Source organism: Crinia signifera, chromosome 2, assembly GCF_055691185.1.
Source record: "Crinia signifera chromosome 2, ASM5569118v1, whole genome shotgun sequence".
NCBI classification, from domain to species: Eukaryota; Metazoa; Chordata; class Amphibia; order Anura; family Myobatrachidae; genus Crinia; species Crinia signifera.
In genome coordinates this window covers 391770452-391786698 of record NC_139218.1, presented here as the reverse complement: position 1 = coordinate 391786698, position 16247 = coordinate 391770452, and the positions used below count along the sequence as shown (strand labels likewise).

Below are 16247 nucleotides of genomic sequence, written 5' to 3'. Positions count from 1 at the left end.
GCGGTGCACTTTAAACTGTGTCCATGTCAACTGTGTTGACATTCATGTAAACAAAAAACAGTGAAAAACCCCATGTCGACCTTTTGACTGTGGACCTAGACATTGTCGAACTTACGACCTGTCGAACTAATGACCTTTTGACTTAGAACCATGTCGACCTAGACCCATGTCGACCTTTTCCCATGTCGAACTAATGACTGTCGACCATCATGCTGTAGACCAAATGTTCCCAACCCAAATCCTTGGCAACTAGCGTGTAGGTAAAAAATGATAGTGTATAGGGGGGAAGGGACGCACCAGAGACTTTTTTGGCAGGGAGGTGCAAAATTTCTAGTTAAACCACTGGCATGGGCACAGTACAAAGACTAACCAACCTTGCCAGCACAGAATCTGCAGAGCGCTGCCAATGTCTGGATGTTGGGCCTGATTCACAGTTGCACCGTCGTCTACTCCCCAGTAACAGCCGTAAAACTTGTAGCACTTCTGCTGCGCCCCCCCCAAGGGAAATGGGACAGTCTCTCACTTCTCGCTCCCCCTTGTCCGCACCCCACCTCCATCCGCTCACCCCCGAGAAGTGGACGGGGCGATGACAGGATTCGATGCCAATATTTACCGAGTTGAGCGATTATGTGTCACATCGCACATGCACTGAGGAACCTTGATGTTGCTGCTCGCGGCAAGGAATTGTTTGCCAAGTAATTAAAAGTCAAGGGGTTTATTTACTGAGACGGGAGTTCTAATGAAGATAGGATGTTGCTACGGGTAACCAATCAGAATCTACGTCTGATTCATTTAGAACAGGCTTGCCTACTGTTAGGCTGCCAGCTCCAAGTAGCGGAGGATGTAGGGTTGCTGGGGGGGGTGTCATAAAAGAGGTGGAATTGGGGCGGAGCTTATGGGAAGATCTTTGTTTTGGGGCGTGGTCAGTACGATTGCATCATCTGGGCTACACCCCTCACCATGCAATGCCAGAAATTGCACAGCGGGGTGCTGGGCTATTAGATGACACAGTGAGCATCACTAGATCCCCACGTACCCTCCGCGGTAGAGGGGGCGTGGGAGACTGGCGGAAAAGTTATGTGTGACCATAGGCCTAATCCGATGGTAGATTATGAATCTGCAACCAATATTGTGACTGTGTACGCAGCCCCTAGGATCTGCAGTGCCGATTGTGGCCTCTCGATAAAAAACTGTGGGGTAGATGTATGAAGCAGTGATAATGGAGGAGAAGTGATAAAGTGCCTGGTACTTTATCACCGGCCAATCAGCTCCTGACTGTCCCTTGTTAAACCCAGCCTGTGACTCAAAAGTCAGGAGCTGATTGGCCGGTGATAAAGTACCAGGCACTTTATCACTTCTCCTCCCTTATCACTGCTTCTTACATCTACCCCTGTGACAGTGGCGTTACTATAAATTTTGTGCCCCCCTGCCAAAATGTTTGTTGCGCCCCCCCCCCCCAGGTATAACGGAGAAGCTGAAGCAGGAGAGAGGAAGAGAGACCAGCAGACACTGCTGCTTACCTTGGCTCCAACGCATCCCAGGCCGCCCAGGACGCCCATCCGCACCCATCCTGTACACAGTAGCCAATAGCCGGCTCTGTGTACAGTCAATTGAATCAGTGGGGGGGGAGGGGGATTTGTCGTCTCTGCCATGGCCCCACCCGTGCTGTGACTGACTTGCCTCCGGTGCTCGGCCAGTGGGCAGCGGCAGGCCGCAGCATGTCAGTGTGTCGAGCGGGTGCCTACGCCCACACAGACCCTGCTGCCAATTGCTCCCCCAAGCAACAGCTGGGGCTGCCTTACAGTAGTTACGCCACTGCCCTGTGACCTTTGTATATATTTGTAACACTAGTGGAGTGCAAAGTCGAAGCTTGTGCAGCGGCAATAGCGCATAACTGCGAGGAGCAGATGTACCAATCCTCAGAGAGAGATAAAGTGGAGAGAAATAAACCACCAAACCATCAACACCTGTCATTTACCAAGCACAGCCTGTAACATGGCAGTTAGGATCTGGTACTTTATCTCTCTCACTGTTGACCTATCGATCGGATACCATCCGTGCCGCATTAGCAAGCAATACAATTATCACCATCGTTTTTTATTAATCAGAGAAACCCAGTGACCCCTCCTTGCGTCGGCAATCGGGGTAGTACATTATAAATATATATATATACAGCTCACGTCTCGCGATTAATAAGCAGCCCGCCCACTGCATCTGACTGTACCCTTCTTACACTATGACATCATGCCCCTGGCCCCTTCCTCCGCTGCTGGCATTTGCTGCCCAGAACAAAGTGCCAATGTGTAGCAACAAGGGACGGCGTCATTCTCCCATCAATTATCCTGAGGATGACAAACGCCACTTTGTTCCCCAAATACTGGAAACTTCATCTCTGCTTCCCTGGTAATGTGATTCCAGGCTGAATTCCAAAGAGCAGATGGGGCACTCACTGCCTGACGGAGTCACTCACAGCTTTCCTGTTATGCAACAAAGGTTGCTCCACCAGTAGTGTGTTATTACATCCAATAGAGAGTGCTAGGAGGAGCCTGGGCTCTGAGTACACTGACAGATAGGTGAGTGACAAACCTCTCTGTACCTAGCGTTGGACACAGAGGAAACTTTGTCTGGGAAAGTTCATCATCCCGGAGAGCGGAGATGGAATGAGAGGTAGGTTCTCCCAAATTACCAACCCTTTATGCCATAGGTCTTCCTTTACAGCTGGTGTATGATGTACCCCTTAGCAAACAGAACCTGTGTGTCCTGAATAGCAGGTTTGCTGGCGTACAGAACTTATTTGGGGTTATACAGCTGATCATTGCAATATTACTATATACTGTATAAACCTATAGAAATACATGCCAACGCGCACGTAGATGGGCAGCTTATCGGCTGCTCTGTGATACACCGCCCTTCCCACCCCAGATTACCCCGCAATAAGATTATATTACTGAGAGTTAACCTTCATCAAACAAACTTAATAAAACTGCAATAAACCGATTACATCAGGAACTGTCCCAGCTGCTCTGACACAGGGAACATGTCCACATACACACTGGGTGAACTGATGTTTCCTCACTCCCTGTTGCACAATGTAATCAGATAATTACTATCAGACGCTGCTATTCTATTACACAGTGTTGCCTAAAATCTGTACGCAGGACCTCTGTCGGGGCTGGTTTGTACAACCCTAGCTTTACCCTCGTTATAACACATCGGATCAGGCTGAGTTGTGATGTACAGCTCTGATTACTTAGAAATTGGTCAGTGCATGATGCCATATTACCAAAAAAAGTTCATCCCACGGGTTTTGTCGGTGATTTAAGTCACAAGAACAATGCTGGAGACCCCATTGATGTAAATCTGCAGACAGTACCAGTTTATTACTCTCCCCTGTGAGTTAGGTGCGGATATAACATTAAAGAGGGGTAGAGTTATCAAATCTTGGAAAAAGAAACAGCAGAGAGAGAGAGAGAGAGAGAGAGAGAGAGAGATAAAGTACTGACCAATTTGCTTCTGACTGTCACATTGCCATCTGTGTTAGAAGAATGGCAGGATCGGATTGGTTGTTATAATAAGCAACTTCACGTAACCTCTCACCATAATTTGATACATTTCCCCTTATGTTTAGTGACTAACTTGTTGTTAAGGCTTCTACTCATTGTTAAGGTTTCTTTAAAGACATGTTTTAGTTTTTCAGTTACTGTTATGTTTAGTTCTGTGCACCCTGTATTGTTCTAATGTGTGCCCCCTGTACTGCGTTGCCAACCATCTGCGGAGTCTTATAAATTAAATGCAATAATAGTAAAACAGTGAAACTACCATTCCCAACGGACTGTTCCTGAATAAATGACAGACACCTACCTTGTCCCAGGAGATATCTCCGGCTCTGTATTTAAGGCCACTTATCCCACAGTATAAAAGTAATAGTCACAATTAGTGTATCATTAGACTGGAGAACGTGGGTGGAGAATATCCAGTGAGGAAGTAAATGTAATGCAGCATTACAGGATAGAACAGTTTGGTGACATCAGGTTATTAATAGCAGCTATGAACCATATGATTTTATTAGGAGTGGGTGCGGACGCGGAGTAATCCCGTAGGAACACAGTACAGCACATGGCACAGATAAGGGCTAAGGGGCAAGGTGCCAGCCCAGCACTTTCTGGATATTAAAATATGCGCATACAGATATATGAATATGCATATATTACCGCATTCACATGTATACATCACATCTGTTAGGCTGGGTACACACCTATATATCTGTAGATTGTCAGATCAGTCGAGATGGGCATTTACGTTACACATGGAAAGTGTTCTCAAATATTAAATACCTTTTAAGAAAGCAACATTGGTGATATAGGAGTTATGGGGAAAAACTAATGAAACAGAATGTAGGGATGTTTTCAATCGATGGTTTGCACTCATGGTCAATGATCTTACCATCGATGGTCTCTACAATCGAAGGCAAAGACTGTAGCCGGCACAGAGAGGAACGGATCACAGCAACACCCCCTGTTACGTCGGTGAATAAACAATTAGTTTTGCCCACAGTGGCTGACCTTCACTCCCCTGTGCGAACGGGCAGAGGAGCGAATGGATAAGAATTACCCCCTTAGATCGTCGGTAAAAAACACAGTTACTGGGTCAACACGAGTTTTTCACACTTTTTTTGGTGCCTATGTCGACATAGGTCAACACGGACACTGTATTAATGTACCGTGTCCCCTCGCAGTGTCGGTCTAAAGTGAAAAAAAAATGAAAATCTCAGGTCGACCATGTTGATCGCGTCTCCGTCAATCTAACTTCCGATACTGTCAATCTAGACACTGTCAACTATCTTTAGGCATCTAACTCAACGCGACCGACCAAGGAGGGTCAACCACGTGATTGTCAATCTAGCATACCTCCCAACTGTCACGATTACAGCGGGACAGTGCCGATTTTCGGGTCCTGTCCCGCTGTCCCACCCACGGCAGGCATTGTCCCGCTGCGGGGGGTGGCAGTTGGAAGACCTCCCAATCTAGTAGAATACGCACAGCGTCTATTCTCGTAAGAAAATGAGGTTGCGGCTAATTAGCATAAGCCGCGCCCTCATTTGAATACACCCCGCCCCCTTTTCGGACGCTCGAGCGGGGAAGAGTGTCCCTATTTCATCAGGACAGAAGTTGGGAGGTATGATCTAGACGCCATCGATCCGTCAAACGGATATGCCAGCTGGACAGCTCCTAACTGCCATTTACATACTGCATTTGACAAATGGTTGTTAGGAGCTGACTGGTAAGTACTTTGGGGTATATGTACATTGGAAAGAGATAAAATGGACGGTGATAAAGTACCAAATACAGCCTTAACATGGCAGTTAGGGGCTAATTAAGCTGGTACTTTATCGCCTTCCACAATAGACCCCTTATCTTTATCCAAACTTTGATATATATCCCCTTTAATGTCCAAACTTGGACTTAATGACATCAGGGTGGAGTGGGATCACCATAGTGACGTCAGGGTGGAGTGGGATCACCATGGCAACTGCACGTGCAGAATGGGTCCTGCAATATGGCTCGCAGTGCTCCCATTTGGGGGCGACGTATGTAAGTGGCTGGGAGAAGAGGTGCTGCAGCAGCTATACCCACACCTTGAAGTAAGTAGCTACCAATGACGGTGACAGCAACCATTCTCCTACCCTACCCCCCCCCCCCCCCCCGACGTGCAGCATTTGGGGCTTCTCCTGGAATGTGAGCAAGTAAAGAGCCGATTGGTTGTTAGTTTATCAAGGCTTAGTACATCTGCTTCTCCTCATAAATCCAGATATCTCCTGGAATAGAATCATGGGTACTTGTTTCCTAGCACGGCCACACCGATTTGCATCGGGGTGATCGTGTCGGAAAAATCGCGTCGGTCACATCGCATGCGACCAAATCGCATGCGATGCGACCGACGCGATCGACCCGATTTTTACATTGAATCAAATGTGAATAGGGCCCCTGGGACCCTATTTTACATTGGATTCAATGTAAAGTATTCACCAGACCCCCAATTGTACCCCCTCAACGCCACCCCACGATTGACGCCAACCCAAAGCGTGGCGAGCGCAGCGAGCCCGCGAGGGGCGGCGGTACGCGTCCTCCGACCTTTTCATGCCCTACTATCCACGTCGGCGTGGAGTTGAGAATATAAAGTGTTGGGAGCGCAGCGAGCCACCGAGCCCGAAGCCTGGCGAGCGCAGCGAGCCCCGCGAGGGGACGCGTATAACTTCACAGGTATCCGTGTCCCCTCGCCACACTTTATATTCTCAACTCCACGCCGACGTGGATAGTAGGGGTATGAAAAGGTCGGAGGACGCGCACCGCCGCCCCTCGCGGGCTCGCTGCGCTCGCCACGCTTCGGGTTGGTGTCAATCGTGGGGTGCCACTCCCAATGGGGATGACGGGGCCATATACAATGTGAAATGGTTCATATTGGCCCATTTCACATTGTTTCCTATGTGAGATGGACTTAATCGCTTCCATCGCATCTTGTGCCATTATAATGGCACAAGACCGACGCGATGCTCCCGATTACAATGTTAAAAATATTTTAACATTGAAACCTATGGCAAAATCGGGGGCATCGCGTCGGTCGCATCGGGGGCCATGTTAATGCTCGCGACCGACGCGATGTCCCGATTTTGCCTTTGCCCGCGATTGTGGCCGTGCTAGGAAACAAGTACCGAATCATGAAATATGAATGAGTACAAATGAGACCCTCTCTCACCCAGGATGCTACTAAGACCCTCATCCACTCGTTGGTCATCTCTAGACCAGACCACAGTAATCTGTTATCCGGCCTCCCTGACTCCCTCCGATCCAATCTGTGTGCAATGCTGCTGCCTGCTCATCTTCCTCTCCAAATATACTATACCCCCCCCCCCCTGCTCTCCCCCGGCCCCTATAACTGCTCCCCTTTCCCTACAGAGCCGAAATCCAGTCTCCTCAGGCAGTGCCCCCTCCTCTCTCCCGGGAGCAGCGTTGTATAGAAGAGTTGTGTTGTGGCGTTGTGTAGAAATGTTGCGGGGGCCATTTTTCTGGTGATTTTTGCATCGCTGCAACTGCAACTTTCTTGCGCTCTGACTTCTCTGTCCCACCTTTGTCTGTCCCCAATGCCCTATAGATTGTAAGCTCCTATGAGCAGAGCCACCTCACCTCATCTGCTCATTTCATCACTTTTGCCATTGTACATATGTAAGGGCCCATTTACCAACACGTTTTAGCTATTTAAAACTCATTGCATTTGATATATTTATATATTTATCATATGCAATGAGTTTTAAATAGCTAAAACTGTACCAGGGTACATAAGAGCCCCCATCCAGTGTACTCAGGGTAAATAAAACATCTCCGATATACACAGGGCATCTGAGACTGACAGTCGGGGGCTTCAGCATCTGTCCTGTCAGGCTCCTCCCTCATTCTGCCATAAGCTGGCACAATGCACATGGCCGTCAATGTCCCATCATATCAGTGCCACACTATGTGACACAAGCTGTGGAATGCTGACGGTTAGTTATAGCCCTGGGTGGGCGTGCCACGAACTTGCTGGCTCACGTAATATAATTATACCCTATGTCTAAGAATAGTCATATAGAGGTGATGTAGCCGGTTGGCCTGGGTACCGGTGCTACTCTGCATTAACCCCACGTCCCAGTGTATAATCACCAGTCGCCAATTATTTATTTATTTAATACTAGTTTCTTATATAGCGCACACATATTCCGCAGCGCTGTACAGAGAGTATTAGAACAATCACATCAGTCCCTGCCCCAGTGGAGCTTACAATCTATATACCCTACCACATGTACACGCACACACAGACATTCTAGGGTTAATTTGTTGGGAGCCAATTAGCCTACCCGTATATTTTTGGATTGTGGGAGGAAACCGGAGTACCCGGAGGAAACCCACGAAATCACTAAATGCACACACCAACCTGAGGCAGATTAACATAGGAGGGGGCCTGTGTTCAGACCCTGTATTGGCCCCCACATCTTGACTTCTCCGTATACTCTCTACTGCACATGTGGAAGTCTCTGGAAATATGGTGCCCGCCATGTTCCGTTGAATAAACACTACTGTGTATGCACGGCGGCCATTTTCCATGTTATTTTTGTGACTCGGGACTCAGTGAAGGTAAGTATATAGCAGGGTTGCCGACCCTCCCGGAATTTCCAGGAGTCTCCCGAAAATCGGGTACCCCCTCCCGGCCCCTGGAAGGGTGGGCAACCCTCCCGGATTCAGGGGGGACCCCCGCCGACCCCCGGATCGCGGCATTAAAATGCCGCAATCCTCGGGTCTCAGAGGAGGGGGCGGAGCTAAAACGGCACAATCGCGTCATTTTAGCCCCGCCCCTCCACGGAGATATGTGAATTTGATGCTTTAACAGCATGGGGCGGGGCTTAGTGATGTCACACGTAAGCCCCGCCCCCTGAGCGGCTTCTGAAACTCTCCTCTCCGGGCTTCTCCCGGAGAGGAGAATCTTAAAGTCGGCAACCCTGGTATATAGACACTAGGTGATTCATCGCGCCCTACGGGCGCTCTTCACACCGTCATAAGGGGCTGCGCCCCCTTAATTTGTAAACATTTGTATATGAGAAAGATGGTTAGAATTGTATGAAATATGGCCTGTATTGCAACTTGAGTTATAGGTGAAATGTGTTAAATAGAGAGCATATGATGTGGAAGGGGGGTGTATTGTTTTGTTTAATTAAAAAGCGGTTACAGAGTAAGATGTACATTGATAGTGTGGATGGTACAGTGACATTTGTGGGTGTGGGGGGGGGGGGCTGTGTGTGCATGTTGTTTAGGTGTGTGTGTGTGCAATAGTATAGTAGGGTGTTTTTGAGTCAGCGGCTCCCCACTGGCAGAGGTCACGACACAGGAAAACAGGAGGCTGGGTAGTGATAGGGGTGTGTGGACATAAGGGGGACTAAAGAGGAGGGTGGGAGATACTGTGCAGCTTCTGCCAGTGGGTGAGGGTCCAGTGTGGCAGTACAGGAGTACAGGATGGTGGCCCTGAGTCAGTGTCTCCTCCTACTGGGTGGGAGTTAGGGTACATGAGAGCAGGAGGCTGGGCTATGAGGCATGATAGGGGCATGTGGCCAAAACAGCGTCAGCGACTCCCCAGTGGTGGAAGTTACGGTTCAGGAGAGCAGGAAGCTGGGTAGTGATAGGGGTGTGTGAGTATACGGGGGACTAAAAAGGGGCTTAGGGGTGCCGTGAATTGTGGGAGGGGCGTGGGGGGTGCCGTGAATCAAGGGAGGGAGGGGGCGCAGGTGTCCGCGAATCGCAGGAGAGGGCGGGGGTCCGCAAAGCGTGGGAGGGGGCGTGAATTGCGGGAGGGGGGGTTGCGAATTGAGGGAGGGGGGGTGTGCGGGGGGTGACGTGAATCGTGGGAGGGTGCGTGAATCGTGGGGGAGGTGCGCGGGGGGTCCGTGAATTGCGGGAGGGGGGGCACGGGGCGCGATAAATCGCCTAGTTGGTTATATATTCTTGTAGAAGGATGGTAGGATGTTGCTGTCATTCAGAATGCATTTACATAAACAGTAATAGTAGCAGTAAAAGATTTGACTTAAAACACCTACAGTAAAACAGAACAGGTGTTATATATTATACAAAGAATTGGTTGATGATGTGTAGGTTGACGTGCACATAGTTGTCACTGTAAAAAAATTGCTACAAGAAAAAATCAACACAGAAAGGTCAACACATGTAAATGTTGACATAAGTGTGGCACTTCATTGGTGTCCATGTCGACACATGAGAATGAATATGAAAACATTCAAAAAAGAAAAATAAATCTTCAAAAACTCATGTCAACCTTTTTCATTGTCGACCATAGCCGTGTCAGTGTTTTGCATGTGCCATTTAATCCTGGGGTTGCCGTGAATCGCGAGCGGGGGTGGGGGGAGGGAGGAGGTGAGGTGTGTCCACGAATCACGGGAGGAGGGGTCGTGGGTGGATGCCGTGAATTGCGGGAGGGGTGGTCGCGGGGGGGTGTGGGTGCCGCGAATCGTGGGAGGGGGGGACGCTGGGGGTTGCAGTGAATCGTGGGAGGGTGGGTCGCAGGGGCGGGGGGTTTCCGCAATGACAGGGGGGGGATCGCGGTAGGGGGGTCGCGGGGGTGGGGGGTACCGCGAGGAAGGGGGGGCCTGGGGGGTTGGCACAAATCGTGGGAGGGGGGGTCGCGGGGTGCCACGAATCGCAGGAGGGGGTGTGTCATGGGGTGGGGCCGCAAATCGCGGGAGTCGCCGCGAATTGGGGGGGGGGGGTGTGTGCTGTGAATCGCGGAAGGGGGGTCGCCGGGGGGTGCCGCGAATCGCCACAAGAAAAAATCAACAGAGAAAGGTCAATACATGTAAAAGTTGACATAAGTGTGGCACTTCATTGGTGTCCATGTCGACACATGAGAATAAATATGAAAACATTGAAAAGTGAAAAATAAATCTTCAAAAACTCATGTCAACCTTTTTCATTGTCGACCATAGCCATGTCAGTGTTTTGCATGTGCCATTTAATTGTGGGGTTGCCGTGAATGGGGGGGGGGGGGGAGGGACACATTGCTCTGTTTCTGGACTTAATTTATGGATTACCATCACCTGTGCTTAAACACCTTTCTTATCAATTACCCTGTTTAAAACAGGTGATGACAATCATATATTAAGATGGAAGTCCACAAACAGAGCATTCTGTCCCTCCTGGAGAGGGTCATGTTGGGAGGTATGGAGGTGTGGGGCGCTCACCTGGTGTGTCTGGTGAGTAGCTGTGTCTTTGCTGTGTAACATGGAGAGGCAGAGAGGGTGTCTGGCACTGTCTGTGGGCTCACTGGGCTGGTTCTCTGTCATGTGAGTCAGTCATGTGAGTCAGAGGCTCCACCCAGCGTTACAGCTTCAGACACACTTTGAGTGACAGATGTAGCCAAATATTTAAGAGATGGGTGCCGTATGTGCCGTATGTGCATTATATGTTATAGAAATGCCAATGGTTTCATCCATTCACTGCTACTCTACAGCTCCTCTATGGGAGATGCAGATGACAGATTCGGGAGCGGGAGTGGGCTCTTCAGGGCAAAATGTTGCGATTCGTTGATTAGTGTGGAGGGGGGCGGTCTGCATCATGTAGCCCTGCCCCCTCCATACAGACCCAGATATCTCTGTTTTATCTCCCCAATCTGCCTGCTGCAATAGGAAGGAAGGTAGAGTGCCGAAGTAAGGCCCTTATTCTGGTTCACTCCCAAAGGCAAATTCCTTCTCAAATGGACAAAACCATGTGCACTGCAGGTGGAGCAGATGTAACATGTGCAGAGAGAGTTAGATTTGGGGGAGTTATTTTGTTTCTGTGCAGGGTAAATACTGGCTGCATTATTTTTACACTGCAATATAGATCTCACTTTGAAGTAAAACCCCACCAAATCTAATTCTCTCTGCACATGTTACATCTGCCCCACCTGCAGTGCACATGGTTTTGTCCATTTGAGAAGGAATTTGCCTTTGTGAGTGAACCAGAATAAGGGCCTATCTGCACTTACTGGGCCAGATTCTGGTTCACTCGCAAAAGCAAATTCTCTCTCTAATGGACAAAACCATGCTGCACTGCAGGTGGGGCAGATGTAACACGTGCAGATAGATTTGAGTTAGATTTGGGTGGAGTTTTTACTTCAAACTGATCTTTATATTGCAAGCATCTCTTAAAGCTTGCCTGCCTTTGTATTGCAGAGGTCACACTGTATACTATGCACCAAGTGCCTGGTTATGAATCGCAGCTTCAGAGAGGCCACTCCGCCGAATACCCCCCTCCTGCCGCGGCATTCGTAACCCCTGACCACTGTGTGTGACCCAGAATCGGTCCCCAAGTGTCTGCATACTGATGAATTTAATTTTTGTTGTATTTTATGATCATTTTACAAACATTTTCCTGCGACGTGTTTTATTTCAGCTGAAATTTCCTCCTGTCGTCAGCGAGCTGCCCAGGATCCTGTCCTGTCTGAGAACCCAAAGGGGACGATGCATGGAAAGGACCTGCAGCGGGAGAGAAGGCCGCGCTGTATAAAGTGATATAAAGGTCGGTTTCTCTGTATCTAGGTGGTTGCTACAGAAAGGTTAACAATTAACTCGGACTAAACACAAAACATTGGAGTAAAGAAAATCTTACAAAATCGACATTATATTCCGCTCTCATCTCCCTAAGTCCAGGTTTTTAGGATAGTCATACTTGGGCATGTATGGTTTTCTGAGTCAACATTTTGCTTGTGTCCACATTTTGTCCCGTTCAACTTTGTCGATTAACGCAGCGGTCCTCAGCTCCAGTACTCAGGAATCAAACCCATGACATTCTACATTGCAGTCAGACACTTGGATATACAGTATTTACTCCTAAATGATAATGAAGGTCCTAAATGTCTTGTGAGTTGATCTGTTCGGAAAACATGAGGGCTGAGGCTCGGAATCAGGGTGGTGAGACATTTGCCATCACGCAGGGCGCTGCACCGCAAGGCAGTAGGTGCTGTTCTGCCTCTTTAATTCCCGGCATCACCTAGCCCACCCCATCTCCCCCTCCCATCCTAAACCACCTTCTCTCAGCTCCTATCTGTCAAGTTATAGGCTGGGTTTGAAAAAAGACAGTTAAGAATCGATTGGCTGGTGATAAAGTACCAGCCACTTTATCACTTCATATAGGCTTATTAAATCTGTCCCACACTCCTTTATTTACGGCACACATTTTAAGATACTCTCAGTCTTCCCATACAAGAACAAATAGCTTCATAAGTAAGGTATCTGACTGCAATGTGGAAGGTCATGGGTTTGATTCCTTGGTATGACAATATTTTAAAATGTGACTGAAGGTCCTGGGTATGATTCCTCAGAAATGTCTGATTTCAAATAAAGGTTAATGTAACTAACTGACAAAATATATATATTTGCATCTACTTAAACCTCTCCCTCCTCGTTTCAGTCACTCTACCCCATGGACGATGCGGACGATGTGAATTTGTCCTACAGATGCATATTTGAAGAAGATTTCAAGTATATTCTCCTGCCTGTGTCCTATTCAATCGTTTTTGTCTTTGGGTTTGTCCTCAACATCCTGGCCCTCTACATCTTCATATTCCAGATCCGGCCATGGAAAGTGGTCAACATCTTCATGTTCAACCTTGCGCTCTCGGACTTCCTGTATGTCCTCTCCCTGCCGCTGCTGGCTTACTATTACTCCAGGGCTAACGACTGGCCCTTCAGCGAACCCTTGTGCAAGCTGGTCCGCTTCCTCTTCTACACCAGCCTGTACTGCAGCATCCTCTTCTTACTGTGCATCACCATTTATCGCTTCCTGGCCGTCTGCTACCCCATCCGGTTTCTACGCTGGGGCCAGGTCCGCTACGCCAGGATAGCCGTTGTCTGTATTTGGGTGACCAATGTCATCATGCAATCTCCCACGTTGTACTTCGTATCCACCAGTCGTTCCGACAATAGCACCGTCTGCCATGACACCTCCAGCATTGAGTTGTTTGACCAGTTTGTGGTCTACAGCACCGTGAACCTATCCTTGCTCTTCTGCGTTCCCTTCGCCATCATCCTCACTTGCAACTGCTACATGATATATGTGCTTATAAGGCCGACTGAATCCACCTCCCAGGCGTCGAAGTCCAAGAAGAAGTCTATCAAGATCATCATCACGGTCCTGCTGGTCTTCATAGCCTGTTTTTTACCATTTCATGTCACCCGAACTCTGTACTACTACTACCGCAAAGTGGACACCGCGCCCTGCTCCACTTTCGATGCGGTCAATGCGGCCTACAAGTCAACGCGACCCTTGGCCAGTGTCAACAGCTGTATCGACCCAGTATTGTACTTTTTGGTGTGGAGGTTTAGGTTACACAGGAACCGATAAGACTGGTGGGAACTGTGAAGACTGATCTCTTGGTGACCACCACCTCCATCACCACCATCATCCTCATTATCATCATCATCGTCGCTTATGGGGCAAGACAATGGGGGTGATAGATCAAGCACTGAAAAGAGTGGAGAAGTGGACCAGGGGAGAAGTTGCAACTACCAATCGTATTAAAGTATGTACATGAAAAATGCTTCCTCAAAGCTGGTTGGTTGCCATGGTCAGCTCCTCCGCTGTTCCACTTCCTCACTCTTTTCACTGCTTGATACATCAACCCCTTAGTCCTTGATCTTTTTCTGTGGTATCAGATTTCTCAGCTCATCATTGTGTTATTCATCAATTTGGATGAAATTTCAATTTGCTTGTCCTAGAATAAGTTATTGCAGCATAACTTTTTAGCAAAATTCTACCACAGTCATAGGGCTGGCAGGAGGAGGCATCGTGGCATTGCTGGGGCATCGATGCGGCATTGTGGGGGCGCAATCCAGGCAAAGCAGATGTGTCCATACCGTCTGCCATGTCTGGTGCTGTGATCCAAAACATAGCGACTGGTTTCGCAGCCCGGGGGATACCCTTAACATGCAGCAGTACAGTGAAGCACTCATATAATAGCGATGGGATTATTAAGTTTTGCCATTGCATCGCGGGGAAGGACCAAGCAGGCACGTGGAACGGCCATGCCCGGTGGCCCCCCCCCCCCCCATGCATCTAAAAAAGAGAATGAATTACAATGATACAAAGCACTTTCTGGTTGTATTCTCATTTTAGTTTTATTCTCGTGTTCCCCTAAGCGTATTTAGGGTCAGGATGGAATATTTTTGGCATTTCTAATGACTGACGTCGCGCTTAGTTTTGTCTAATGACCTTTATAATATTTAGACAAAAACAACATTGCATCACAAAAGCGCACTAATGGCAAACTAGCGTTAATATGTAACTGGCTCCTGTGTGATTCAGGAGCGACCCCGTGTTCCATCACTGACTCATTAATCCGGTCCAGGATCACGTATGCCGGCTGCAGGGAATTATCCGCAATAAAAGACTAAAACGACCGATGGAAAAGGTTTGTTACACAGCAGCTACTTCCTAAATCCTAATTCATTCTGGCAAAAAGGGGAAATAAATGTGATGGTAAAATGAGATTACATGGGGATATGTGGTGTGCCTTATATGGTTGTAAGATGGCACTGTTACAGTGAGCATTGTGGTGTTATGTACAGCCTGACCTCACCCTGGGTCACCCTGATTCTCTCCCCCCCCCCCCGTTCCTCTGAAGGCCCCCATACACTAGTCCGACTTGTCCTATGGACAGACAAGTCAGACCTGATTTCCCTTGAACTTACAGGCTTACTTCAGGTGAGCTACAGGGGGGGGGGGGGAGGGGAGAATTTTAAAAAACCCATTCGAAAGAATGTGCGGCTCTCTCGGCCAAGCAGCAGCCGCCCCTTCTTCTGTATGTTTTTTTTTTTTTAAATCTCTTGCACGGAGCTTGCCATCCAGCAGGATTGCAGAGAGGGGTAGAGCGCCTCTACTGCCCAGCGCTTCCCCTTTTTCCAGATAGGTGTGTACCAGCGGTACGGCACCGATGGCATAACTGGGTAGTAACTGACTGAAATGGGTAGGAGGGCCCTGCTCGTAAGCTTACAATCTATAGGTTATTGATGTCAGAGACATGAGTTTATTGGCCACTATGTAGCTGCAGATTTATATTTGTCATGAAGTCACATGACAGAATTAGGCAATGTGGGGTGGAGGGGGTGGGGGGGTGGGCATATATTATTATGGCTGTGCTTTCAGTACAGAGATAGGAGAATGACAGCCGTGGCAAAACAGGAAGCTCCGCTCTGTTGTTCTCCCGCCAAACTTCCCACGTTATTTCCAATGACATAATTGTATTTGTAATCTTGCTGGAGGTTAATTCAATTGTGGCAATAAAACATATTTGGCTATTAAGAGCTAATGAAGAGCGGACTGTAGTGTGTTTAAACTTGTTGGCAGCTGTACAACCGGCTGCAAATAATTATATGTACTATTAATATACCCAACGTGATTATCCCAGGAGCCAACAGGTTTCACAAGTTACGTAGCATGTGGCTGGGTGTAAAGGTGCAAATATTTATCTATAATATAGCTATATATATCTATCTATCTATCTATATATATCTATATATCTATAGATATATATGTGAAGCTTCAAAACGTGGTATAGTGGAGAGTGACAAAGTACCAGCCAGTCAGCTCCCAACTGCCACACTACAGGCAGTGCTTGCAAGATGACAGTTGGGAGCTGATTGGCAGGTACTTTATCTCTCTTCACTCAATTTTTGA

General features: G+C 48.2%; 1 protein-coding gene across 1 annotated transcript; it reads left to right on the top strand.

The window, feature by feature from the left end:
• The first annotated feature begins 2505 nt into the window (after nt 1-2505).
• On the top strand, nt 2506-15386 carry LOC146058231 (P2Y purinoceptor 2-like). The gene is made up of 3 exons (XM_083170386.1): nt 2506-2667; nt 11967-12092; nt 12984-15386. Exon 3 carries the CDS (start codon nt 12996-12998, stop codon nt 13914-13916), a length of 921 nt encoding a protein of 306 aa, XP_083026512.1. The 5' UTR covers nt 2506-2667; nt 11967-12092; nt 12984-12995; the 3' UTR covers nt 13917-15386.
• Nucleotides 15387-16247: the final 861 nt, after the last annotated feature.

Bases quoted from the DNA above. Each gene is read 5' to 3' on its own strand.
- LOC146058231 (XM_083170386.1), top strand. From the start codon at position 12,996: ATGGACGATGCGGACGATGTGAATTTGTCCTACAGATGCATATTTGAA.